Raw genomic sequence first — 24,315 nt, forward strand, 5'->3', positions numbered from 1 at the left:
TAAGCTCCCCAGAGTGGAGCTAGGCACTTCGTCCTGCCAGGTTCCTGAAGGTTCCATCATCTGACCACTGGTCAGTATCTGGCTGCCCCTGTGGGGCTCAGGCTCCCACCTAGGGCTGTATGGGAGACCAGATGGAAGAAAAAAGCCTAATTTGCCTCCTCCGTGAGCACTGAGAAGAAAGAGGGCATGCAAGTGTGCTAACACACTGCAGGGAAAAGTAAAACATTTGAGGTTGTTTATCCAGAGAAGTACCATGGAAGGAGACAGACAGATGAATCCTGTGGAATCCTAATTGTTTGTGCCCGTGTCTTAGTGAATAAAGTCAAGGTGTGCCTGTCATTTGGGGCTCTATGTCAAAGGGAGACCATAAGCCCCCTGGCCCCCAGATTTTAATCTGTTTCTGTGTCTCTTTATATTTCATCCTTGTCATCTCTTGGTCAAGATTGAGCTCTGCTCGTAGGCTGTTCCTACAGGGCTGAGCTCTAGGACAGGGTCTCTGACATCACTCAACTCTGCAGGGAGAGTGGGCCTTTGCTCGTGGGAGTTTCAGGCTCTAGCCAAGTGCTGGGCCCAGGCTGTTTTGACACTTGCCCCAGGGTACAAGGCAGGGATGGGGAAGAGGACTCTGTAAGAGGCATCAGTGATAAGTAGGAAGAGACCACCAAGGTCCAAATCCATCCAGGGGGGCCTTCAAGTCACTCTATGCCTCAGTTTCTCCATGTGTGAGATGGGAGCAGAAGCTTCTGGGAGTGCTCAGCTCAGGGTCCAGCATACAGCTACTCCTGGAGAAGGGGCACTCAATCTGTAGGAGAGGACCATCAGGCAGAAGGAACAGCAGGATGGCCACAGGGGCAGAGGACAGGGAAAGCTGTGGAGGGGTCTATTGGCTAGTAGGAGCCAGTGGACAGCAGGGCCCTGGGCTTTTGCAGCCCCAGACTGCCCTCAGCCTGAGTCCAAGGGAGGCATGGCTTAGGGCCCTGGGCAGGGACAGGAGCAAAGACCACTAGCCCATCCAAGGACAGAGGGAAGGACTTCAAAGGTGGGGGAAATGTCACAGGGGCTCTGAATCCAGGATTCTTGGATATGAGTTCTGTCACCTGAGGGTGATGGGGCCTGGTGAACACTGGACATGCCATCCTCACAGGGTGCCTTCGGGGTCCTGCAGAGGCCTCTCAGCCTGCCTCCAGGCCAGAATCCCTCCCCTCTCCTAAAAGGAACCACCTGAGGCCAGTGCAATGTCCACCCCTATGAGTGGGCACCAAGGATCAAGGCCTAGACCAGCTGAGGACCAGACTGGCATGAATGAGCAGGTTTCTACTTCTTACAATTTTATTTTACCTATCTATTGAGTCCTGAGGGTGCCAGAAAGGGGCCTTGGTATGGACATGGAGGCATGAGGGCCTAGGACGGGATGGAAGAGCTCCTACTGCAGGGCTTCTACTTGGTCTTTCCCCAATTTTCTGTAACAAGTTAGGCACCACTTTCATATTAAAAGCCCACATTTTAGGGCTGGGGATTTAGCTCAGTGGTTTTGCTGCCTGCTGTGCAAGCACAAGGACCCAAGTTCGATCCCTGGTACAAAAAAAAAAGCCCACATTTTAAGCTAATGTCCACATGCTGTTTTAGTTTATGAGTTAATGTTTCTATTTATTTATTTATTTATTTATTTATTTATTTATTTATTTATTTTTACTACTGGGGATTAAACTCAGTGCCTTTGCACTGAGCTACATCCCAAGCCCTTTCTTTTTCTTTTGAGACAGGGTCTCAACACGTAGTCCAAGGTGGCCTTGAGCTTGTGCCAATTCCCCTGCCTCAGCCTCCTGAGTGCTGGGATTACAGGCATGTGCTACCACTTGCTCTAAAATCTTAATGCCAAAACAGAGACTCTGTGTTATCTTGCAGTTTGTCCTATTTCTTATAAAATACATTTGTTGGGCCGGGATTTTAGCTCAGTGGTTCCACTGCCTGCCTCCCAAGCTAAGGACCCGAGTTTGATCCCTGGTACCAAAAATAAATAAATAAATAAATAAGTAAATAAATACATTTGTTATAAGAAGGAAAATGCCTCAGTTGTGTTCCTAATCTTAAGAGGCCCTGCCACACCTTTCTACCAGATGTAGCTAATTAGAGCAAGTTCACTGCCCTGGCTTTAAAACCAACGTTAATGCATTCAACACAAATTGTTATTCAAATGTGGCTTCTAAACTCCTTTACTCATCAAGTTCAGGCTCTGGGATCCTCAGATCTACCCATAACCGAGCAAAAGAGGACAGGCCTAGGCAGACTCTACTTTAGCATTGATAGGACACAAAGCAGGTGTGGACTTGAGCTGCCATCCAAGGCTGTCCAGCAACACCTCTTGCCAAGTTTCTAGCAGGATGAGGGGCAGGGCCAACCACCACTGCGCAGCCCCTCCAGGCCCCAAAAGGCCGCTCACATTTTCAAGTCAAGATCGAATCAACGATGCTGCTACCGGAGACAACGGCAAAAATAAAAAGCAAACGAGCAAATCCCTGGTACATCCCTTATCCCCTCCAACACCTGGTCCACCTGGAAGGAAGCCAACAAGGTGAGACCCACAGGATGAATCACATGTGTGAGATTACGAGCCCCTGAGAGAGACGCACTGCCCAAGGACTTAACACCTCCCAGTACCGCCACCACCACCCACCGCTGTGGAGGCCTCAGACACAAGAGGGCCTTGAAAGCTGAAAAACTGGGAAGTGCTTCGTCCCGACTTCCTGCGATTAGGTGGGGAAGGGCTCATTCTGGTGGTAGGGGTGCTATGCACGACTCAAGGGAGAGAACTGCAGGAAATAAGGGAGTCCAGTCGTTGCCCAAGCAACAGGGCCCAGTGGGGGAGGGGGGCTAAATTCTATCTCCATGGAGACTGCGCTGGCTAAACAACACTAATATTAGACGCATCCCTAGAAGGTCAGCCGAGGTCTGGAGGTAAGCCAGAGTATAGATTGACAGATTGACGACACTGCCCTCATCTCTGATTTGCGACCCTGAGACGCGTTGCATCCCGAGACCTGGGCCTAGAATTTTAGGGCTGGGGAATAGGAGGGGTTGAAGCCAGTCAGTGACCTCGCGAGTCCCTGTGCCCCAGGTCCCAACCCATGACGCCCAAGAAGCGTGAGCCGAGCGCGGGGCGCCGAGCAGCGGGCCAGGATGCCGAGCCGCCGCTCTCAGAGCGCTCACAGTACCTGCAGCGCCAGTACGCGCTGCTCTCAGAGCAGCTGAAGGCTTGCGAGGAGTGCGTGGACCGAGTGCTACGAGAAAACGCCTTCTTGGACAGCGAAGAGCAGCGCTTGCGCGAGGAGAACCGGCTTTATGCCAGCTACGTGAGCGCGCACGCGCAGCGCTGTGCCCAGGCCGTCGTGGGGCTGGATGAGCAGAACCGCGTGGACCTGGCGCAGATCCACGGGAAGAGAGCAGAGCTTGCTTCACTCTACCGCGAGCGCGAGGACGGGCTAAGCGCGCAGCTGCTCGATATGGAAGCGCGCGCGGCGCAGATGGTGCAGCAGGTGCAGGAGCTGCAGCCCTACAAGGTCAGTGCCCGCACGCTCGTAGACAGGGCGGGACTGAGGGCGGGCTCGCCGCGCCCCTGCGCTGACCCCGGCCTGGTAGCAGGAGCTGCAGCTGGAACAGCTGGCGCGGATCCGGGCACTGGAGCGCGAGCTGCTACACGTGCGTATGGAGCACACACAGCTCCTGCATCGCGAGAAGTGCCGCTTCTTCGAGGACAAGGCGGCCTTCGAGCGCGACGCGCGCCAGAGCGTGCAGACTCTGGCACGGCGTGCGGAGCGGGATGCGGCGCGCGCACTCATTGCGCACACACAGGCCATCAAGGCAGACAACGGACGCCTGCGGCAGGAGCTGCTGCACCTGCTCCACCGGGCCCAGTTGCTGCGCGACACGCAACACCAGCTGCTTCAGCAGCGTGAGCATCTGCGGCGCGAGCACGAAGACACGCGAAGCCTGGCGCGCGTGCACAGCTGGCTGCGCAGGGGCTCCGGGGGTCCGCCACTCTGGCAGCCGCCCGCCCCTTCCCGGCCCACCTCGCGCCCTGGATCGTATGCGCCCACAGGCCCATCGCAGGCGGCCTCCAGGGCTCCATCTGTGGCCCAGTCGCGCGCGGTTTCCCAGGTACCATGGGTGGTCTCACGCACAGCCTCCAAGGTTCCCTCTTTGCGGTCACGGGCGACTTCTCAGGTCCAGTCGTTGATCCCATCGCTAGCGGCTTTGCAGGAGGCCTCCAGCCTCCCTTCCCTGTTCCTAGCGCGCCCCGCCTCCCGGGTCCAGTCCCCGACCGGGTGGAGCTCAGGCTCCCAGGTTACGTCCCTGACCTCCTCGTTCTCGAGCTCTAGTACCTTGTTGCCAACGGCGTCACGCGAAGACTCTAGGACCTCTCCACGGCCGTCCTTTCCTGAGACTGCACAGGGCACTCTCCCCTCCTCAAAGTCCAGCCCTAAGCTTCCCTCGGGGCTGGCCCAGGGTGCAGCTTCTTGTACCCCACAGTCCGAGGCTGTGGACACCCGCACTGCAGCAGAGGTTGCCCCGGGGCAAGTCTGAACCCCACCAGGAGAGAAGACTGAAATCTCCAGGTTGGGGAGGTGAGGAGGATCCGTCCCTGGTCCCTATGGGTGTTAATAAAGGTGTGGCCCCCACGCTGCCCTGCGCTTGCCTGGTTTGCTGCTGTAGCATTTCCGGAGGGCATAGTGGCGCTCACGCCCATCGCGGACTCCTGAGCTGCCAGGGTCTTGAGACCTCTTTCCCCCTGTGTGTCTGCTGGAATTCAGTGTCTGCCCTCTGCCAACTCTGCCAACCATGGACCCCAGAGAGAGCCGGAGGGCGGTGCAGAGTGCTTGGTGGAAGCTGGATAGTGGGACCTTGAGGGCCAGGTCTGAGGTCCTGGACTGCACTAGGTTCTCAGTGCAGCAGAGATTTTCGACTATTTTGAGTAATATTAAAATAAAATTTCCAGCTGGGGATGTATCTTGGTGGTGTCCCGCCTGCCTCACAAGTGCAAGGTCCTGAGTTCGATCCCTGTACCGGAGATTCAAAACAAAACAAAACAAAAAAACGGCCAATTTACAGAAAGTTGCAAGAATACTACCAGGGCTCCCATAAACCACATCCAGGTGCACAGCAGCATACCTTTTGCCCATGTGCTTCTGTTACTGCAGTTTTAGAGCCAAAAGCCTGACTCTAAGTGTCCCAGCATACCACACTTGGCCACCCATCCCATAATTCCAGTGAAGGAAATGGGATGAAGCAGTGTGAAGGACAGGAAAGGAGCTTTAATCAGCATGACCATGCTGGGAGACACAGAAAAAGAGGTTCAAGATTTGTTTTGGGGGGCCTGACAGAAGCGTTGGGGTTTCATAGAAAAGTGGAACAAGCCATGTGTGAGTGCTATGGTGCCAGCACTCTAGGAGGCTAAGGCAGAGGACTGAGTTTGAGTCTAGCCTGAGACTTAGCAAGACCCTGTCTCCAAGCAAAAACTAAAAGAGAGCTGGGGATGTAGCTAAATGCAAAGGCCCCAGTACTGGGGGTGGGGGTGGCAAAAAAGCAAGGGTTTGCATAGCAGGCAGCACAGCAAGTAATCCTGGTTGTCGATCTGGTTGATCAGTATCTCAGGACTGGTTCTTCAAGGTTCTGGGACAGATTTTCATGTTTGGGGTGGGGGTAATGTGGTTCCTATCATTAGATGATGGTTTTTGTTCAGGGAAGTAGCCTTGGTTCATGGAGTCATTGCTCCCACTTGAGGGGTGACCTCATCATGGAATGGTTTGTAAGGCTCTGCTTTTCCTGGAATCCAAGTGGTGCCAGGTATAGGACAGCGACTGAAGCCTTTCTAAAACTGCTTCAGGGGGTCTGGAACTGGAGCTTGTAAAAGCAAGCAGTTGGCCTCCCTGCAAATCTTTATCGCAGTGTCCTTGGTCTTGAAGGGGAATGAGCTAGACTAGGTCAATTTAGGGCTAATAAACTTTGTATTACAGACACTCCTTAAGGGATTAACAGCCTGGGTGCAGAGCTGAGCAGGGATCTGACCTAACGTTTTAAGGGAATAAATGAGACAGATACAAAAAACAAAGGCAGAGATGCTAACCCTCACCCTTTTAGTTACCCATTGGGCATCTGCAGGCCTATCTGATATTTCGGTCCCTGTCACTTGGTGTCCATGTGTGCAGAGTTCTGAGCTACTTTGGGTTGCAGGAAATATACCATGGAAAAAATACTATCTAAATTGTAGCTCACATTCAGACTCTGTCACTTGTTCCAATAGCATCTTTCCCACCTCTGCCACACTTCCCAGGGTCACAACTTGCATTTCATTGACATGTCTCAATGTGCAAAGGCAGTTATAACAGTGTTCCTGGACCAAGGTTTGAATTTGTCAACACTGAATGAGAGACCTGCCTTGTGCCCTCGGCCCTGGCCCAAAGGTACTCAGGGGATGGGCCAGGAATGCCCCAGGGCAGAGCAAGTTCTGGGACCAGCGCTGGGCCTGGTGGACCGTTGTGGTTACTCATGGCTCTGAGCCAGCTGCTCCATGCACCCTGGGCTCCCGAGTGGGCACGCCAGGCCTTTGGCAGCCCCTCCTGAGCCCAAGGCCTCAAGTTTCCTCCAGGGGACCAAGTGGATCTCCCGCTCACCCTCCCTCCCAGTTCCTAGGGCAAGGTTGGAGCTGGGGAGGGGAAGAATGGAGGTATCCCAGCAGGCCAGTGTTGGAAGCGTGTTTTGGTTTTTTTGGTACTGGGGATCAAACTCAGGACCTTGTGCTTGCGAGGCAGGCAGTGGCACCACTGAGGTAAATCCCCAGCCCCAGGAAGTGCTTTTTGCCAAGAACTCAAACATTTTTAAAAGTTGGATCTGGGAATGATGGCATGTCTGTGATTGAAGCAGTGTGGGAGGCTGAGGCAGGTGGATCTCAAGTTGGAGCCCAGCCAGGGGCAATTTAGTAACCAAGCAAGACACTGTCTCAAAAATTTAAAAAAAGGGCTGGGGATGTGGCTGCACAGTGAGGTGGGTGTCAGATTTCCTAACTGGGGTGCATGTGGGAGTGGAGGGCAACACGGAGAGGAGAGGAGTGTGGAGGTGCCACACCTAGTCTCCTATCATCCTTACTTTCCCACTGCGATTGGATCCCAGGCTTCCACAGTCCAGTCCTCTGGTCTGAAGACAGGCTGGCTAAAAAGATGCTGCTTCTAGTTTAAATCCAATATTGGTCCCACCATTAGGCTCACACTGGCAAGTCAGATGTTTTAACATTATTGTTCAAAATCTACACATTCCACCCAGGTCTGTGATGTATGCCCATAATTCAAGGGAGTAATTGGGAGGCTGGGGTAGGAGGATCGTTGTGAGTTCGAGGCCAGCGATGGGCTCCATAGTGAGATCCTGCCTCAAAAAACATAAAAATCGGGCCGGGGATTTAGCTCAGTGGTTTCACTGCCTGCTGTGCAAGCACAAGTACCTGAGTTCAATCCCTGGTACCAAAAAAAAAACAAAAACAAAACAAAAAAACACATAAAAATCTACCTATTCCAAATTCCCCAAAGCATTTCATTTGATGGGTCCATGATTTAGGTCCCAAAAGCCACATATAGAAACACCACAAAGTGAACTAGTAGGGCCAGCCTTGCCCTCAGAGAACCAGTGGTCATCTCCCCTGTGGGACCCCGTACTTCTGAGACCGTGAGACTGGGACACAGCAGATCCCACCAGCCAGGACAGTTCGGTAGCTCATGGTGCACTGCAACTAGAATGCACCCAGATACTGATTTCCCTAGCCTTCCACTCCCCCTAGGAAATGCATCTGTCTACAGCACGTTCTCTTCCCGGCACTGTGGACTTCTCTAGGGCAAGGTCTTCGGTGAAAACCACAGGGCCCTTATTGTCCTGGAGCTCTCTGCTGCTCCTACCACCTGGTGCATCTCTGGAGGAACATGGTTGCCCAGGCCAGACTAGTGAGTTACCTGTGGACAGGGGAGGGAGGAGTCTGCTGGCCAGACTCACCTATCCTGAGAAGGTGGTGCCTAGAGGACAGGTGCCAGGGAGCCACCCTTGTTGCCCTACCCTGGAAGGCACTACCAGCGGAGAGTGGGTAGAGTCAAAACACAGGCTATCCTAGCACCACTGTACCTGTTCCCTGCTTCACAGCAACCAGGCTCTGCCCTGGGATGTCTAAGGGCACCTAGGTGAAATGAGGAAGGTCAAGCGGCAGCCTTAAGTTAGCTAGGGATACCCCCGCTGTTCCTCACCCGCCTGCCCTTACCACTTCCAGAATGCCAGGAAGGAAACCCCCATGGGCACCAGAGCCCATGAAGCAGGCAAAGGATGCAGACTGGTCACGCATGGCTATCCATCAATGGGCAAAACTGCCACCAAGCACCAGGTGGCCTCCTCTGGTCAACAGATAACCATCATCAGATGGAGCACGGTTCATCACTAAATTCTGTGTCATTCATATTTAATCCCACAACTGAAGTGAAAGCATCATGAAGAATTAAGAATCAGGTACAAGGAATTCAGACAAGGCCAGCTTGTTCCAGGACTCTCAAAACTCAAGTCCAGCCAGACATGTGGCACATACCTGTAACCTTAGTTACTGAAGAGGCTGAGGCAGGAGGATTCCAAGTTCAAGGCCAGCCTAGGCAATTTAGCAAGACTGTCTGAAGATAAAATAAAAAAGGCCTAGGGATGTAGCTCAGTACAGAGCACCCCTGGGTTTGATCCCCAGAACTGCAAAAAACAAAAACCTCCAGTTCAGGTTGTGCCATCCTTGGCATCCACTGCCCACAGGTACAAGGTGCTCCATTCCAAGACAGGCTTTTCACCTGCACTCAACCACCTGAAGGCCTTCCTGACTTTCTCCACTGGCCAGGACACAAACAAGACACCTGCCCAACAGCTGTGTGGTTTTTTGCATGTGCTTGGATGATACAAGCAAAGAAAAGCTGTCCACAATCCCTTGGGCAGCCTGAACTGTATCCCCCTAGGGCTTGTATGGTAGAGCTCTAAACCCAATGGCATGACACCAGGAGGGGGGCGGTCTTTGGGAGGTGATGTGGTTTAGATGAAGTTACATGTGAGGGAAAAAGAAGAATCAAGATATATTATGTACAAGTACAAATTCCCTATGATGAATGTGATCATTATGTTTATCTAGAGTGTATCAAAAAATTAATTTTTAAAAAATGACGTTACATGGGTGGGGCCCCTCAATGGGAGAGAGACACCAGCCCCCAGGCCATCCATCACAAGCCAGGAAAAGCCCTCACCAGAAGGAAAGATGCTGGCACCCAATTCGTCTTCAGCCTCTAGAATGGAGGAAGTAAGTTTCTGTTGTTCACGCCACCCAGTATGCAGTGTTTCCTCATGGCAGTCTGTGTAGACTGAGAAGCCTAACCTCATAGCTTCTTCAGTATGTATTAATGAACTTAAAATAAGAAAAAAAATACAGAAAATGGAAACATAATTCTTTCTTGAACAACTTCCAAAATTTTCCCAATTTCCTTTTCCTTATTACAATTTTAAGGCAAATCTCAAGACACCGTGTCATTTCCCCCATAAATAAGTCGGAATTTCTCTCAATAAGGACTCTTTATAATAATAGCCGTATCATCACAAATTCCCTAACCCTCAGGCCCTGTTCAAATTTCCACGATTGTCTCAAAAATGCCTTCTTACAGCTGGTTTGTTCCAATCAGAGTCACCCCCAGCCCCACCCTGACTTTATGCCTCTGGTTTACTGAGGAAGGGTATTTGGTAGCATCTCTCATGAGGTCTGACTCATCACATCTTGCCAGGCTGAACTTCTTCATCCTACTTCCTACAAACTCATTTGTAATTCCATGTACCCTTGTTAACCGGAATCCTTAAAAAGCCAAAGCAAAATGCTTCATAAGCTATTCAGATAACCTGAGATAGACCAAGTGCTTTGGCCCTTGATCACCTCCAGAATACAGGGCTGCCCAAGAGTTCTGCATGGCAGATATATGTTTCTGGCTGGATCAGCAGTGACATCCCAAGGTGAGAACAAAGAGGTCACCTCTTTCCCAGAAAATGCCCCAAGGTGAACACAGGCACTGTATACTGCTCTAAGATCCAACCAGCTCCCACCACCTCCGGCCACCCAGTGCCAAGGAGAGCCCACAACATGTGGTAGTGTTGGACCAAAGGGGCCCTATTAACTGAGGGTCCCTAAAAGCAGAAGGGCCCAGGGCTGAGCTGAACAGTCCCAGGTTGGCAGCAGCTAGATGGCTCATGGCCCCATGAGAATGCAGGGCTGGTGTCTTGTCCTTGCCCGCATACCCAACCCAGAGCCAGAGGCTCTAGCTGCCTCTACCCGGCACTCTGACAGCTCTGCCCTGAGGCAGAGGTCTGAGCCCAAAGCAAAAGGGCTGTCCAGATGCCCCACCGGGCTCCCCACCCAGCCCTGGGGACAACCTTCCCAATAACAACCTACTTAAGCACAAAGAGAAGATGCAATGCCATTTTACCAAAGACACCACCTGAGTCAGTTTCAGTTTGAGAAACTAGAGAACAGCCCTCTGAGGACGTAGCTTTAAGAAATTTGTGACTTCGCCACCTGCTGTGCAAGCACAAGGACCCGAGTTCGATCCCTGGTACCAAAAAAGAAACTCTTGACTGTCCTGTACACATGGGATGCTTTCCCCACACAGGCAGTACGCTGTCAGCAGCCTATGAGTTCAGGTCTTTCCACAATCCTTTAGGGGTTGCAACATTACAAAGGTGCTCATTTCAAAGTCCCCTCTGTGAAGGTTGCAGAAGGGTCTTTGCTTCTGTGCAATTCAAAGCTGCCTTGCTTAGGCCACACGGAAGACAGAAGGGAGAAAGCACAGGTGAGGAGAGAGAGGCAGGAAAGGAAGTTAAAGTGCACAGGAGTGACACTCAGAGAAGGGTTTGGTTCCTGGGCAGAGAGCCACGGGTGCTGGAGAGGGCAAAATACCAGGAACTTCTCTGTCCACTCTCCCAGGGCTGCACATAGCCTCAGGCCATCTTGGACCCTGGCCATCTGGGAAACAGCACTGTGGCTCCAGATCTCTTTCCCCTAACAGCAGTTTTTCTGATAAACTTGGGGGATTCAGGAAGCTCTGAACAGTTGCTTTAAGGATCAAGAAAGGCTCTTCCAGGCTGGAGAGGGACTGTTGGACCAATCTGTCCCCATGGCCCAACTTTTAGTCAGGACACAGGCCTGCTGGACCCAGGCACTTCTACATTTTGCCTCGCCCATGGGTCCTCTGGTGCCGAGTGAAGAAGCCCAGGTGGCGAAAGCCCTTCCCACAGCGCTCGCACTCGTAGACCCTCTTGGTCAGGTGCAGCCTCTGATGGATGCTGAAGCCCTTGGGCCACCTGAAGGCCTTCCCACACTCAGAACAGGTATAGGGCTTCTCACCACTGTGGATCCGCTGGTGGTGGCTGAGGTTCTCCTTAGTGCGGAAGTCCTTGCTGCAGACGGCACAGTGGAAAGGCCTCTCACCTGTGTGCACCAGCTGGTGGCGCAGCAGGTTAGATTTCTGTTTAAAGGCCTTGCCACAAGCACCACACTCGTAGGGCCGGTGCCCCGTGTGCACCTTGCGATGCTGCACCAGGCGGTCCTTTAGGCTGAAGGCCTGTCCACACAGCTCACAGCAGAAGGGCTTCTCACTTGTGTGGTTCCTCTGGTGGCGCAGGAGGTTCGAGACCCAGCGGAAGGTCTGGCCACACTCGAGGCAGGCGAAGGATCTGGCACCCGAGTGTACCATCTGGTGGGCAGCCAGCCGGCTGTGGCAGCTCAGCACCTTCCCACAAGTGCCACAGATGAACACCTGTGCTCTGCCGCTGCCCTTGTGCTGCTCCTCAAGGCCTGGCCGCTGCCCAAAAGACTCACCACACACCTGGGCCTGCAGAGCCACAGGCTCATCTGCTCTCTTCCCTGAAGCAGCTCTGGGAAACTGCATATAACTTGCGGGGGTGGTGTTTGGGTGTCTTCCCTGAAGGTGGACTTTCTTGTGAGCCCAAGCCAGCCGACGGCAGCGTCTCCTGCAGTCAACCGGCTTCCTTGCCCCTGTGGAAGACACCAAAAGGTTTATACAGGGCTGACGGCCCAGGGACAGGCCAGGTCATACAAGCCAGTACATTAAAAGATACCAAATATTAAATTAACTTATTTCAATCTAATTAGAGAGTTGCTCCAAAAAAGTGACATGAGTTATATGTTCACCCAACTAGACAGCAGCTAGACAAACCCTGTCATGACCAGCATGGTGAAGTACTATAAATTGGTTTAAATAGCCCAATAGCACACATTCATGTGTATCTACCTAGTACAACAATTGAGCCAAGAGAATGTGCTCTAAACATGCATGCATCCACCAGCAGGCCTGCCCTGGCTAGAAGTAGAGCTCCACAATACAGACCACTGAGCCCCAAGCCAGAAGCTGCCCCAACTTAGGACCTGGTGCCCTCCCCAGCCTGTGGCTTCACATGCTCCAGGGACCTTCCAGTCTGTCTCAGGCATGCAGCTGCCTGATCTCACTTGTGAGGGGGATCTGAAGGAAAAAATAAAACCTAGGACTGGAGTGTGGCTGCCCAGTAGAGCACTGGCCTAGTACACACAGTCACGCCTCAGCTGCCCCTGTGCTTCTAAAGTCCCTCATGTGGACAGTTTCATGTCCCTCTCCTGCAAAGAGGGGAAGGGGCCCTTGGTTGGGGCTATATGCTGGGTACCAGCTGGGAGTTGTGGGGATGGAGGGATGAGCCGGCCAACCCCAGGCCAGACCCCATGGTGCTCACCTGGGCAGGGGGCACTCTGTGCTTCCTGAAGCTCAGTCTTCTCACAGTCCTCAACCCACAGCTCATCCCACTGCTCCAGGCGAGAGACAAGGTCTGGTCTGGGGCCGCAAAATCCTTCTCAAAAGAGAGAAGTGTTTTATTTGTCCAGAAGACAAAATGCAGGGTGTGGCTCACACTACCTCTGGGTCAGGATAATGTGAACCAAGCAGCCAGACTAGCCTTAGGGGCTCCTGGAGAAGCCACCAGGAGACAGACAGGACAGGAGGGAGATAGGAGTCTAGACACCAGGACCCCACCTCTTCGAGGACCAAACTTGGTGCAGGGAGGATCCCTAGGTCCTGAGCCATACATGCAACCTCACCCAGTGCTACCAGGCTCCTGAAATTGTCCAGCATCACATTCCGATAGAGGGCCCTCTGCTTTGGACTGAGACACTCCCACTCTTCCTTTGAGAAGTACACAGCCACATCCTTGAAGGTCACTGGCAACTGAAACATGCATGGCGGCTCCAGGGCTAGCTGCTCCTGAGAGAGGGCAAGAGAGACAGAGGCGCTGAAACCCAGGAATCCAGGCAGGCAGGGGTGAAGGCAGGTATTCCCCAGGGAGGAAAACCCCCGGGAGCCCACAGTTAAGCACAGCAAAGGCACCAGTTATGGACAAGATGTCTGCCCCCAAATTCATATGCTAGAACCCTAGCCCCAGTACAGTAGCCCCTGTACTGGAAACGGGGCTTCTTAGGAAGCAAGCAAAGTTAAATGAGTTCCTATAGCAGGGCCCTGGACAGAGGATACTAGGGTCTGCATAAGAAAGCCAGAGACTTCCCTGGCTCTCTCACCTCACACAAGGATACAGTACAAAGACAGCCTCTACAAACCAGGAAGCAGGCCTCACGAGAAACTGAATATGCTAACACCTTGGACTTGGAGCCTCAGAATAGAGAAGTAAATGCCTTCTGTTTAAGCTGCCCAGACTGGTATTTTGTTTTTGTAGCTGTAGTAGACCTAAGACAATACCTAAGAAACTCAAATATATGTTCCAAGCTTACTATCACATCTATTCTACTCATCATGTAGATAAATTAGATTCTTTTCTCTTTCTTCCTCCCTCATGAAAAGAGAACAAGCAAAAGGGCAGGCCCACACAGGAAGCCTCCTGGCCTGTGCTGGAGCTTGGGGGGTCCTGTGGGGCAGAGGGAGGCCGTGGGCTCACCTGGGACACATCCATGGGAACAGCAGTGGCTGCCCACCCCGGGGAAATGCAGGTGCCAGAAACAGCTGGTCTGGGGAAACAAAGTGTATGAGCATGAGCACCAGGCCTAGGAACCTCACCTGACCACCAGAGGCTGCTCCCAACTTACAATTCCAGGGAGTTCAGGAAAAACCGGTGGTGCCCCCTCCTCCCACTTGGCGTATCTGGTAAGCACAGAGCCAGGCAGGTACACAGGAAGGCAAGTGCCCTGGTTCCTCCCACACACAAAATCTCTGCAGCACCAGGAAGCAGGCTAGACCTGTCACCAGGTGAGGCTGAGACCAGCCAATTCTGGCTGAAGACGTGGCACTACAGAACTTGGTACTAAAACCCCAACAGAGGCACTGGAGTTCCAGGCAGGCAACCTAGCTGTTCCTGTAACACTGGGCATGAAAAATCTCCCCAGGCACTTTCCCACCAGAGGCCACAGGTCAACCTCCCCCCACATTTAAATATGGGGCAGCCCCAGGAAACACATGAAGGAAATCTTTACTGAGTCTCTGGGGCCAGCCAGTTGCTCCCCTAACCTGCAGGTAGGGATGGGGCTTCTGCCTCAGGCTGTGTCTCTTCAGAGAAGACAGACCCCCAGGGTACAGATGAGGCCAGTCCCAAGTCACAAAAGACAGAAGCTTCAGGAAAAGTCTACACCTTATTCACACATCAGAGATGGACTGGGTTGGAGATGCAGCTCAGCGGCACCGCCCCTGCCTGGCAAGGGCAAAGTCCTGAGTTTGATCCCAGGTACCATAAAAAAAAAAAAAGAGAGAGAGAGAGAGAGGGACAGCAGGAGTCCCCTAAGGGGCTGACAAGTTCAGCAATTTACATGAAACGGACAAATTCCCTGAAAAAGACATTACCAAACTGACAAAGCAGAGGAAGTCCAGGCTCTACCTGCTACACTTTCCAGTCTCTTAGTGAAGTCAGCACAACCCTGAATCAAACCCTTAATATTTCAGAAAAGACCAATCTCTATTATAAAGAAGCAGACATTCTAGGGCCGGGGATTTAGCTCAGTGGTTTCGCCGCCTGCTGCGCAAGCGCAAGGACCTGAGTTTGATCCCTGGTACCAAAAAAAAAGAGGCAGACATTCTTAAAATACCAGGATGTGAAGTCCAGAAATATATGAAAAGAATTCTACATCACGACCAGTGAGTTTATCCAAGAACACAAAGTTATTTCGATCTGCATTGGCTGGAGCTGGTGACCATGAGTTTGAGAGGCCCGACCCTGCAGGAGACTGCCCAGCCAGCTTCTCTGCACAGTGGTGCTACCTGTGTCCACCTCCCCTCATAAATGATTATCTCTTTTTCCTCCAGAGCCTTATTAGTTAATACCTAACCACTAAATGTTTTTATATATCTTCCAACTTGTAGTCTATAGGAATCTAGCTTGTCATAGCCACAGCCATTTTGGCCCAAAGATGCCATTTTTATCTACCAGTTGACCCTGGCATTAAGACAGTCCTGAGTGTGGTGTGCTAGGCAAAGATACCGACTATTTCTTCTTTTCCTTTTGGTACCGGAGATCGAACTTGGGACCTTGCGCTTGCTAGGCAGGCAGTGGAACCACTGAGCTAAATCCCCAGCCTTACCCACAGTTTCTTTTTTTTTTTTAACCCACAGTTTCTTAACTGACATTTGACATGGCAATGGTTTTTTAGAAAGGCCAGGTATATTCTGGTTAATCGTGGTTAATCGCACCATTGTCCAGCTCAGCATATAAACCCTTTCCTTTTGCCTAGGAGTACAGGGAGCCTCTTGTCTTGCAACTGTCCAAGACAGGCTTCTTTCTGTCAGTAAATCCTCAATAAATTGAGTTTTTCCTTTCAAGAGCATGACATTAACTTTAATCACAATGAATGCCTGTTATGGCTTATATCTAATGGCCCCTCAAAGCCTCAAGGGCTCATAGGTGGAGCTTTTGGGAGGTAGCTGGATATCAAGTGTGTGATACTGGATCAGTCCAGTGACTCATTTAGCATAGTTTTGGGTATGGATGATGGATTTACTGAAGAGAGAAGACCCACACTGGGTGTACGGGGCACCAACCAATAGGCTTGTAGCCTGGGTAGAATAAAAAGGGAAAGAATGGACCAGGGATGGTGGTGCACATCTATAATCCCAGCATTCAGGAGGCTAAAGCAGGAGAATCACTGAGAGTTCGAGGCCAACCTGGGCTACACAGTGAGTTCAAAACCAGCTGGGGGGGGGGGCAGCCTGAACTACAAAGCAAGACCCTCTCTCAAAATACAACACAACACAACACAATACAATACAAGGCCAGGCGTGGTGGCACAGGCCTATAATCCCAGGAATCAGGAGGCTGAAGCAGGAGGATTGCTGGGAGTTTGAGGCCAGCCTGGGATACATAGTAAGTTCAAGGCCAGCCTGAATTACATAGTGAGACCTTGTCTCAGAAAACTAATAAATATGGGCCAGTGGTTTTGCCACCTGATGCACAAGCGCAAGGACTCGAGTTTGATCTCCAGTACCAAAACAAAAACAAAAACAAAACTAATAAATAAGGCCAGGGATGTAGCTCAGTGGTGCTGTGCCTGCCTGGCAAGCTCAAGGTCCTGAGTTCAATCACCAGTACCGGAAAAAAAAAACACAAAAAACTAATGAATAAATAAATTAATTAAAATAAAACAGGAAAGAAAGAAGGCTTGCTGTTTCCTGCCTGCTACACCATGAACTGTCTCTCCTCTGCCATGTCCCTCTGCCATGCTCCACTGCCTCGAAACCAGACTATGGGCTGAAACCTCTACAATATGTGAGCTAAAATAAACCTTTCCTCCTTTAACTTGTGGTTGTCGGGTATCTTGTCCCAGCAACAAGAAAGTTAACTAAGACACTGCCCCAACTTTTCCAGCATCAATCATAAATGAACCAATACCATTATCCATATTAATAGGGCAAAGGACAAAAACCATAATTAAAATCCTGGGCTCTCTATGATGAGCGGAGGTCCCACACTGTTCATGTTATCTTCTAGTGAGATCCAACCATAGTGTCCACATGTAAGGAACACCTCTGCTCCAGGGAAAGATAGCCGGAGACCTGAAAGTGGGCAGCAGCTGGACCATGACAGAGCTGGTGGCTCTGCTCCTCCACTTGCTGCTGTCTCTGGGAAGCCGGTGCCAAAGCTAAGGGGCCTCCAGGGCACAACAATCTCCTTCCCCAGGGAGGGCAGAAGATGCCAGCGAAGAAGAGAAAATCCTCTGGGGTGGCAGCAGCAATAGCAGAATATAAAGGTTTGAAAAAGTGTAAAATCTTCAGCTATTGCAGATCCAGATCCCCTGCTGAATAGTAAGTGGAGAGTAACACTGTTGAAGCAAGTGCTTGGCTTGGTTTTATGAGTACCCAGATTCTGAAGAAGTTTAGGGCCAGAAGGAATGGAAAGATTTTGTGAAGACACTGTTGTTGAACTTTAAATTATGCTAGTTTTAGTGTGGAAATTGGAGGCTGAAAGCATAGGGTTTTTTACAAAGGAAGAATGGTTAAAGGGAATGACTTCATTACAGTGTGACTGCACAGAAAAGTTAGAAAACAAATTTGACTTTTTACCCTTAGCTGAATGATATTTTGTCATTTAAGAATATATACAGAGGGGCCGGGGATTTAGCTCAGTGGTTCTGCCGCCTGCTGAGCAAGCACAAGGACCCAAGTTCGATCCCCAGTACCAAAAAAAAAAAAAAAGAATATATACAGAAAGCTGGGTGTGGTAGCACATGCTTGTAATCCCAGCAGTGAAGAGGCTGAGGCAGGAGGATGGATGTGCATTCAAGGCCATCCTGGACTACCTACATAGAGAAACCCTTTCTAACCCCCGAACCAAAGATGTGCTATGTACATGTACTCACTCCTCACAATGAATGTAATCATTAAGTACTGTAAATATATACTAATAAAACTAAAAATTTATTTCTGTATGTTCGGGCTGGCCTTAAATTCACTACGTAGCCCAGGCTGGCCTTGAACTCACAGCGATCCTCCTGACTTAGCCTACCAAGGGCTGGGATTACAAGTGTGCACCATGCCTGCTAAAAATTAAAATTAAAAAATAATTTTTTTTTGTATCGGGGATCGAATAAAAAATACTTTTTAAGGGCTAGGGATTTCGCTCAGCAGCACAAGGTCCTGAGTTTGATCTCCAGTACCAGAAAACAATAATAATAATAATAATAATAATAATTTTAAGTAAGTGTTTCCTTTTTTTTTTTTTTTCTTGAGGCAGGGTCTTGCTATGCAGTTTAGGCTGGCCTCAAACTCACAGCGTTTCTCCCCCCTCAGCCTCCCCAGTGCTGGGGTCACAGGCTTGTGACACCATGCCTGGATTTCCTTTAATACTGAAAAACAAAAAACCAAAAGATATTGAGCTGGGTGTGGTGGCACACACCTGTAATCCTATTATTGGAAGCTGAGGAAACAAGATCCCAAGTTTGAGCTTAACCCGGGCAATTTGGCAAGATCTGTTTCACAGCAGGCAGCGAAAGGCAAGATCTGTTTCAAAGGGTTGAGGATGCAGCTGCATGAAGGCCTTGGTTCCATCCCTAGTACCTCAAAAAAAAAAAAAAAGACACTGACTTCAGATTCCAAGGATGTCAGGAGGTAATGTACCAGCAAATGGGTTAAATTAGCACACCCATGTTTATAGATGTTTTCAGCCCTCCCTAAACTGATCTACAGATTCCACAAGTCCATGAAAACACCAACAGGCTTTTTGTGGAAATTAACAGAATGATTATAAAAGTTTATATGGAAATGCAAAGCACAGGAATAACCGATCTTGAAGAATAAGTTGGAAGACTTCCACTACCTGATTCTAACACTACCTATAATAGGGTGTCTCCTCCGGAGTTGTCCCTGCTTTTTGCCCTGCTGAAAGGTTGTTGTACCACACTAATCTTATTATGTGACCTCTCTTTTGCCTGCCATTCTAAATTCTAAACAGAAAACCAACCAGAAGCAGAAGATGTTAACTGCTAAATCTTTTAGAACTACAAAACTCGTATTTGTTGACCTTCGTAATGCTTCTCTTTAGTCTTTACTTCTGTGTAACTAACACAAAACATATAAATTGATGTCAGCTTTTTAATATGTCCAGCTAGGTGTGGTGGTGCAACCTGGGAAGCTGAGGCAGGAGGTCCAAGAATTGAGCCCAGCCTGGACTCCAATGGTAGCTAGATTTTGTCTCAAACTTTACAAATGAGCCAGGTATGGTGGCACATGCCTGTAGCACTCAGGAGGCTGAGGTAGGAGGGCTGCTGCAAGTTCAAGCCCAGCCTGAGCTACATAGCAAGACCCTAACTCAAGAAACCAAATATAAATAAAATAAGAATAAAAGACTGGGAATGTAGCTCAGTCCAAAAGTTCTGAGTTCAATCCCTGGGGACCCCCTCTCCCCACCAAGTATTATATATATCCCAAAAGACCTACTGCCAGAGGACCCTATGGTGACCCACTCCTGTAATCTCGGCTACTCAAGGGCCTAGGCAGGAGGATGACAACTTCGAAGCCAGCCTAGGCGACTTAGCCAGACTCTGTGTTAAAAAGGTGTGTGTGTAAACTGGGTGTGGTGGTGCACACCTGTAACCCCAGCACTCGGGAGACTGAGGCAGGAGGATCCCTGCGAGTTCGAGGCCAGCCTGGGCTACATAGAAAGTTCAGGGCCAGCCTGGACTACAAAGGGAGACCCTGCCTCAAAAAAACTAACTAACTAACTAACTAAATAAATAAATAAAAAGATGTGTGTGGGGGGAGTATGGTTCGGTGGTAGAGCACTTGCCTGGCATGTGCAAGGCCGTGGGTTCAATTCCCAGTCCTACAAGATAAAAACAGGGCGGGGAGGAGAGAGTTGAGGGATAAACTGAGTGATCAAGAGACCTCTCAGCATGTAGACTTCCTGCCCTGCTCCTCCTTTCTACTCTTTGCGCCCCTCAAAATGGAACTCTGAGGAGAAAATCCCTCCATCTTATGCAAGGCCGGCCCTTGAATGACCCTGATTTCTTCCTACCAGTTCTTACTACTCCTACTACTCCTCTTCGAAGTAGAAGTGGCCTTGTACTGGCCGTCGCCGCGGACAGCCTTAAATTATTCGGGTAACACACTATAAAGCTAGAGTAACGAAGACAGGAGGAGGGGGTATAAAGATGGACATGCAGGCCAAGGGAACAAAATAGTCAGAAATAGCCCCATATATACAGTGCAGTGGGGTACGACAAAGGCACCAATGTACCTCAAAGGGCAAAACACTGCTTTTGGCAGAAGGGACGGCCGGGGGTGCAGGCTGGGGCGAAGGCGGAGGGGTAGGAAGAGGGAGGAAAGGGCTTCGCCAGCTTACCTGAGGACCTCGCGGGGGCAGAGGGAGGACTCGAATCAGGCCTCTGGTGCAGTGCAGCTAAAGCCAGGACTGAATGCCTGAAGTGCAAGGTGTCACAGTGCTTGATTAGACGCCTACGACCAGCTAGGAACTGTTACGACTTTGGCTCCGCGCGCCTACTTCAACTTCCCGGCGGAAGTGCACCGCCCAGGAGGCTGCTTCCGGTCCCTCTAGGAGGCGAGTCTTGGTGGTGCCCGGCCTCCCTAGGCCCCGCCCTCCTGACACTCACCTGGCCGGGGTTTAACCTGCACTGACTTTGCACCCCTTGCTGGGCCCAAACGCTGAACCCTCCCAGCTGCTATGGACCCGCCCGAGACCCCTACTTCAGCTGGGTGGGGTGTAGACGCCTTCCGGAGATATTTTTTCTTTTATGGTTAAATGTAGTTTGTGGTCTTGACCATTGGTATGTGCACTTTGCTGTAGTGTTAAGAAACTTTAACATGTTGTCTTGTGAATCTCTGCAACACTTCATTGTGCAATATGGAAAGTGGGACCCAGGAAATACTAATTCTTCACTCCACTCCAGCAGGCCTGACCACACTAGTCTAGTCTGTTTCTATGAATTTGTCATATAAGTGGAATCTAACAAGATTTGACCTTTTATAACTAGTTTGTTTCATTATGCATCATGTTCATCCATGCTGTAGCCTGCATCAGAATGTATTAGTAGTCAGCTTTTCATTTCTGTGACAAAACACTTGACACAAATCAACTTTAAGGAGGAAATATCCAAGAAAGGGAGTGTACCCCTTCAATCCCAACACTTAGGAGACTGCGGCAGAAGGCTCACCAGTTGGAGGCCAAGCTGGGCTACATGGGGAATCCCTGCCCACCCCTCAAAATTTTTTTTAAAAATTTTATTTATTTTACCTCACATTTTCAGAGGTTGTAATCCAGTCTGTCATGGGCTGGCTCCAAAGCAGAAGAAACATCTTAGTGGAAGGATATGACAGAAGAAAGCTGCTCACTTCATGGCAGCCTGGAAGCCAAGAGAGATTGAGAGTCTGGGAGAAAGGCGTCGGAAACCAGATAAAGGCCCCTGGATCACATTTCCATGATCCACTCCCTTCAACTAGTCCCCACCTTCTATTTCCGTCACTTCCCAATAATGCCATCAAAGTATGATCTCATCAATGGATAATCCACTTTTTAGATCTCTCATGATTCAATCACATCCCAAAATCCCATCAGATGCCAATCAAGCCTTTGGCAGATGAGTTTGGGGGAATACTGTATTTCAAATCCAATTTAGAACATAGGGTTTCCTCCCTCTGCAAGGTTGAACAATATTCCACTGTATGACTAGACTGTGTTTTGTGTATCTGCTTATCTATCAACAGACACCAGAGCCATTGTGATGTCAAATGTAATTCTAAGGATCTCAGTTGACTTCATTTGCCTTTCTAGAATTAGGGAACACTTCATTGCATAAAATAGAATATATGTTCTGATGATCTGAGTCAAGTTTGATTTTATAGATGGAGAAAGGCTAAAAAAAGCAGAAACAACAAATGAAGAGCAGATTGGTCTTGATCTTTTTTTTGTTTTGTTTTGTTTTTAGTTTTTAGTGGGGTTTTTTTTGGTACCGGGGATCGAACTTGGGACCTTGCACTTGCGCAGCAGGCACGCAGAACCACTGAGCTAAATCCCTGGCCCAGTTTTTAGTTTTTTGTAGGTAGGGTCTCGCTTTGTAGTCCAGGCTGCCCTTGAACTCACTATGTAGCCCAGGCTGGTCTCAAACTCACAGCAATCCTCCAGCCTCAGCCTCCTGAGTGCTGGGATTTTGGGTGTGCACCACCACGCCCAACTTTTTTTTCTTTTCTTTTCTTTTCTTTTTTTTTGTGGTCATTTCAATGTTACTTTTTGCCTGAGTCAGAAACAGGGAGACAGACAATAGAAAAAATAGCTATCAAATACTCCAGGTTATTTTTTTGGTAAGGATTAAATGTGCAGGAACTTTATTATGCCCATTCAGAAGCACTCTCCTGACTTCTCAACATGTCAAATAACAACTTAGTTGCAGTGCAGTTGTATGGGACTTCAGTAATTTTTTTTTTTGTACCGGGGATCGAACTCAGTACCTTGTGCTTGTGAGGCAGGCGAAGTGCCAATGAGCTAAATTCCTGGCCCTATCTTTTAAATTTTTAATCACGTATGCTGGGGCCCAGTGTAGAAGCCTAGTCGAAAACAATGGCCACCTATAATTTTTACTTAATAGTGAATAATGCTGCTAGGAACAAAGGTATATGATTATCTCTCTTTCTTTGGGGGGAGGTTGTTTGTTTGCTTTTGGTTTTTTTGAGATAGGGTCTCCCTATTTATTTTAGGCTGGCCTTGAACTCACTATTTAGTCCAAGCTGGCCTCAAACTTGCAATAATCCTCCTGCCTCAGCCTCTCAAGTGCTGGGATTGATGTGTGCCACCATGCCCAGCTTATGAATTTCTCTTTAAATACAGGCTTTCACTTCTTTTGGATATAATAAACCCAGAAATGGAATTGCATATAGTAATTCTATATTAATTTTTTGAGTAATAGCCATACCATTCTCCACAGTGGTACCATTTATGTTCCTGGCACAGTGTACAAGGCTTCCTACTCCTCCACATGTTTGCCAACACCTGTTATTTTTTTATTTGGGTTGTTTGGTTTCTCTTTATTTTGCTTTCTTGGGTTTTTCAATAGAAGCCATCCTAACAGATGTGAAATGGTAGCTCACAGTTGTTTTCATTTGCATTTTCCTAAAAGTGATATTTGTAAGAAATAAAAACTTAAAGAGGTCTATTTTCAGGATAAGGTCTTTAATTCTGAGCAGGAAAACCTATTAGTGTGGGAACATGACTGAGGTCATTCATCCAAGAGGGTCTCTAAACAAAGAGGGGAGGGTAGACAGTCAATAAAGTATGGCATTCACTAAGCTAACTCTAACTGGAAAAGCACGTATAGTTAAGAAGTTATCTCCTGTAGTTTAATCTCTTGTTTTTAAACCCCACAATCTGTTTACAGACGGAGTGGCCTAAGAGTGTGGACACTGATCACAAAGATTGTGCCCCCCCATTGCACTCAAGCCAGTGAGGAAAAGGGAAAGGGAACTGTATGGTAGGAGTTAAATTGCTCACTAAAACTGCTTTGTGTTTCAGTCTGTTTGTTAGGCTGATACTCGTTCTTGCAAAATCAAAAAATACACTCTCGGGCCAGGGATTTAGCTCAGTGGTTCCAGCGCCTGCCTTACAAGTGCAAGGTCCTGAGTTTGATCCCTGGTACCAAAAAAAAAAAAAAATACACTCTCACTTTTGCTGCACCCTCCCAGTCCTCGGTCTGATCCATCCGTTACACATGATCAAAGATGAGTGGGGCTTGTTCCTTGAAATATTGAGCATCTTTTCATGTACTTGTGGGCCATTTATCATCTTCTTTGGAGAAATCTTTATTCAAGTCCTTCATCCATTTGTGAAGTGGGTTGCTTTTAGTCCCTGAGTCTGAGTTCTCTGTATTTTCCAAAGATTAATCCCTTTTGGACTCGCAAGTTTGGTTTACAAATATTTTCTCCAGTTTTGTGATGTTATGGCTTCTGTCTAGATGTCCCCAGAGCCTCATGTGGTCATAGGTAGGGCTTTTCAGAAGTGGCTGGATCTAGAGTGTGTGATACTGGGATCAAGGATGTGTGATTACTAAATTGGCCCACTGATTGGCATAGTTCTGGGTGTGGATAATGGGAAGGCCCACCCTGGTGTGTGAGTGCTACCTGCCCTAAGAGCGTGTAGCCTGGATAGAATATAAAGGGCAGAAAGAGGGCTGCTGTTGTTGCTTGTTGCTTACTGTTTTGCTACTTCAATGCTTGCTCCCTTCTACCTGCCATGAACTGTTTCTCCTTT

General features: G+C 49.3%; 3 protein-coding genes across 7 annotated transcripts in view; 1 reads left to right on the forward strand and 2 right to left on the reverse strand.

Moving 5' to 3' along the window:
- Mapk15 (mitogen-activated protein kinase 15) overlaps positions 1–3,327 on the reverse strand; it is a 36,594-nt gene extending 33,267 nt beyond the window's left edge. Inside the window, exon 1 of the mRNA XM_087183643.1 lies at positions 3,213–3,327. The gene's annotated coding sequence lies outside the window, so the exon portion shown is untranslated. The remainder of the gene's footprint in view (positions 1–3,212) is intronic.
- Ccdc166 (coiled-coil domain containing 166) lies at positions 2,248–4,682 on the forward strand. Of its 2 annotated transcripts, XM_087183729.1 has the most exons (3): positions 2,248–2,955; positions 3,116–3,557; positions 3,640–4,682. In XM_087183729.1, the coding sequence occupies exons 2-3, from the start codon at positions 3,126–3,128 to the stop codon at positions 4,579–4,581; spliced, it is 1,374 nt and encodes a 457-aa protein (XP_087039855.1). In that variant the 5' UTR covers positions 2,248–2,955; positions 3,116–3,125; the 3' UTR covers positions 4,582–4,682. The 2 variants fall into 2 exon arrangements, with proteins under 2 accessions (XP_087039855.1, XP_087039851.1); XM_087183725.1 differs by having other exon boundaries at positions 2,248–3,557.
- A 4,427-nt stretch (positions 4,683–9,109) lies between these two features.
- Positions 9,110–20,606, reverse strand: Znf707 (zinc finger protein 707). 4 transcript variants are annotated; one of them, XM_087183745.1, is made up of 6 exons: positions 20,404–20,599; positions 18,460–18,613; positions 14,023–14,092; positions 13,175–13,337; positions 12,814–12,927; positions 9,110–12,085 (listed from the first exon to the last, which is right to left on the reverse strand). In XM_087183745.1, exons 3-6 carry the CDS (start codon positions 14,035–14,037, stop codon positions 11,253–11,255), a joined length of 1,125 nt encoding a protein of 374 aa, XP_087039871.1. In that variant the 5' UTR covers positions 14,038–14,092; positions 18,460–18,613; positions 20,404–20,599; the 3' UTR covers positions 9,110–11,252. The 4 variants fall into 4 exon arrangements, with proteins under 4 accessions (XP_087039871.1, XP_004837872.1, XP_087039879.1 ...); XM_004837815.4 differs by lacking the exon at positions 18,460–18,613; XM_087183753.1 differs by lacking the exons at positions 12,814–12,927; positions 18,460–18,613 and having other exon boundaries at positions 20,404–20,606.
- Positions 20,607–24,315: the final 3,709 nt, after the last annotated feature.

This window comes from Heterocephalus glaber, unplaced genomic scaffold (assembly GCF_053883595.1).
Source record: "Heterocephalus glaber isolate CG9 unplaced genomic scaffold, H.glaber_assembly_v1.0 deba00000281, whole genome shotgun sequence".
Taxonomy (NCBI): Eukaryota; Metazoa; Chordata; class Mammalia; order Rodentia; family Bathyergidae; genus Heterocephalus; species Heterocephalus glaber.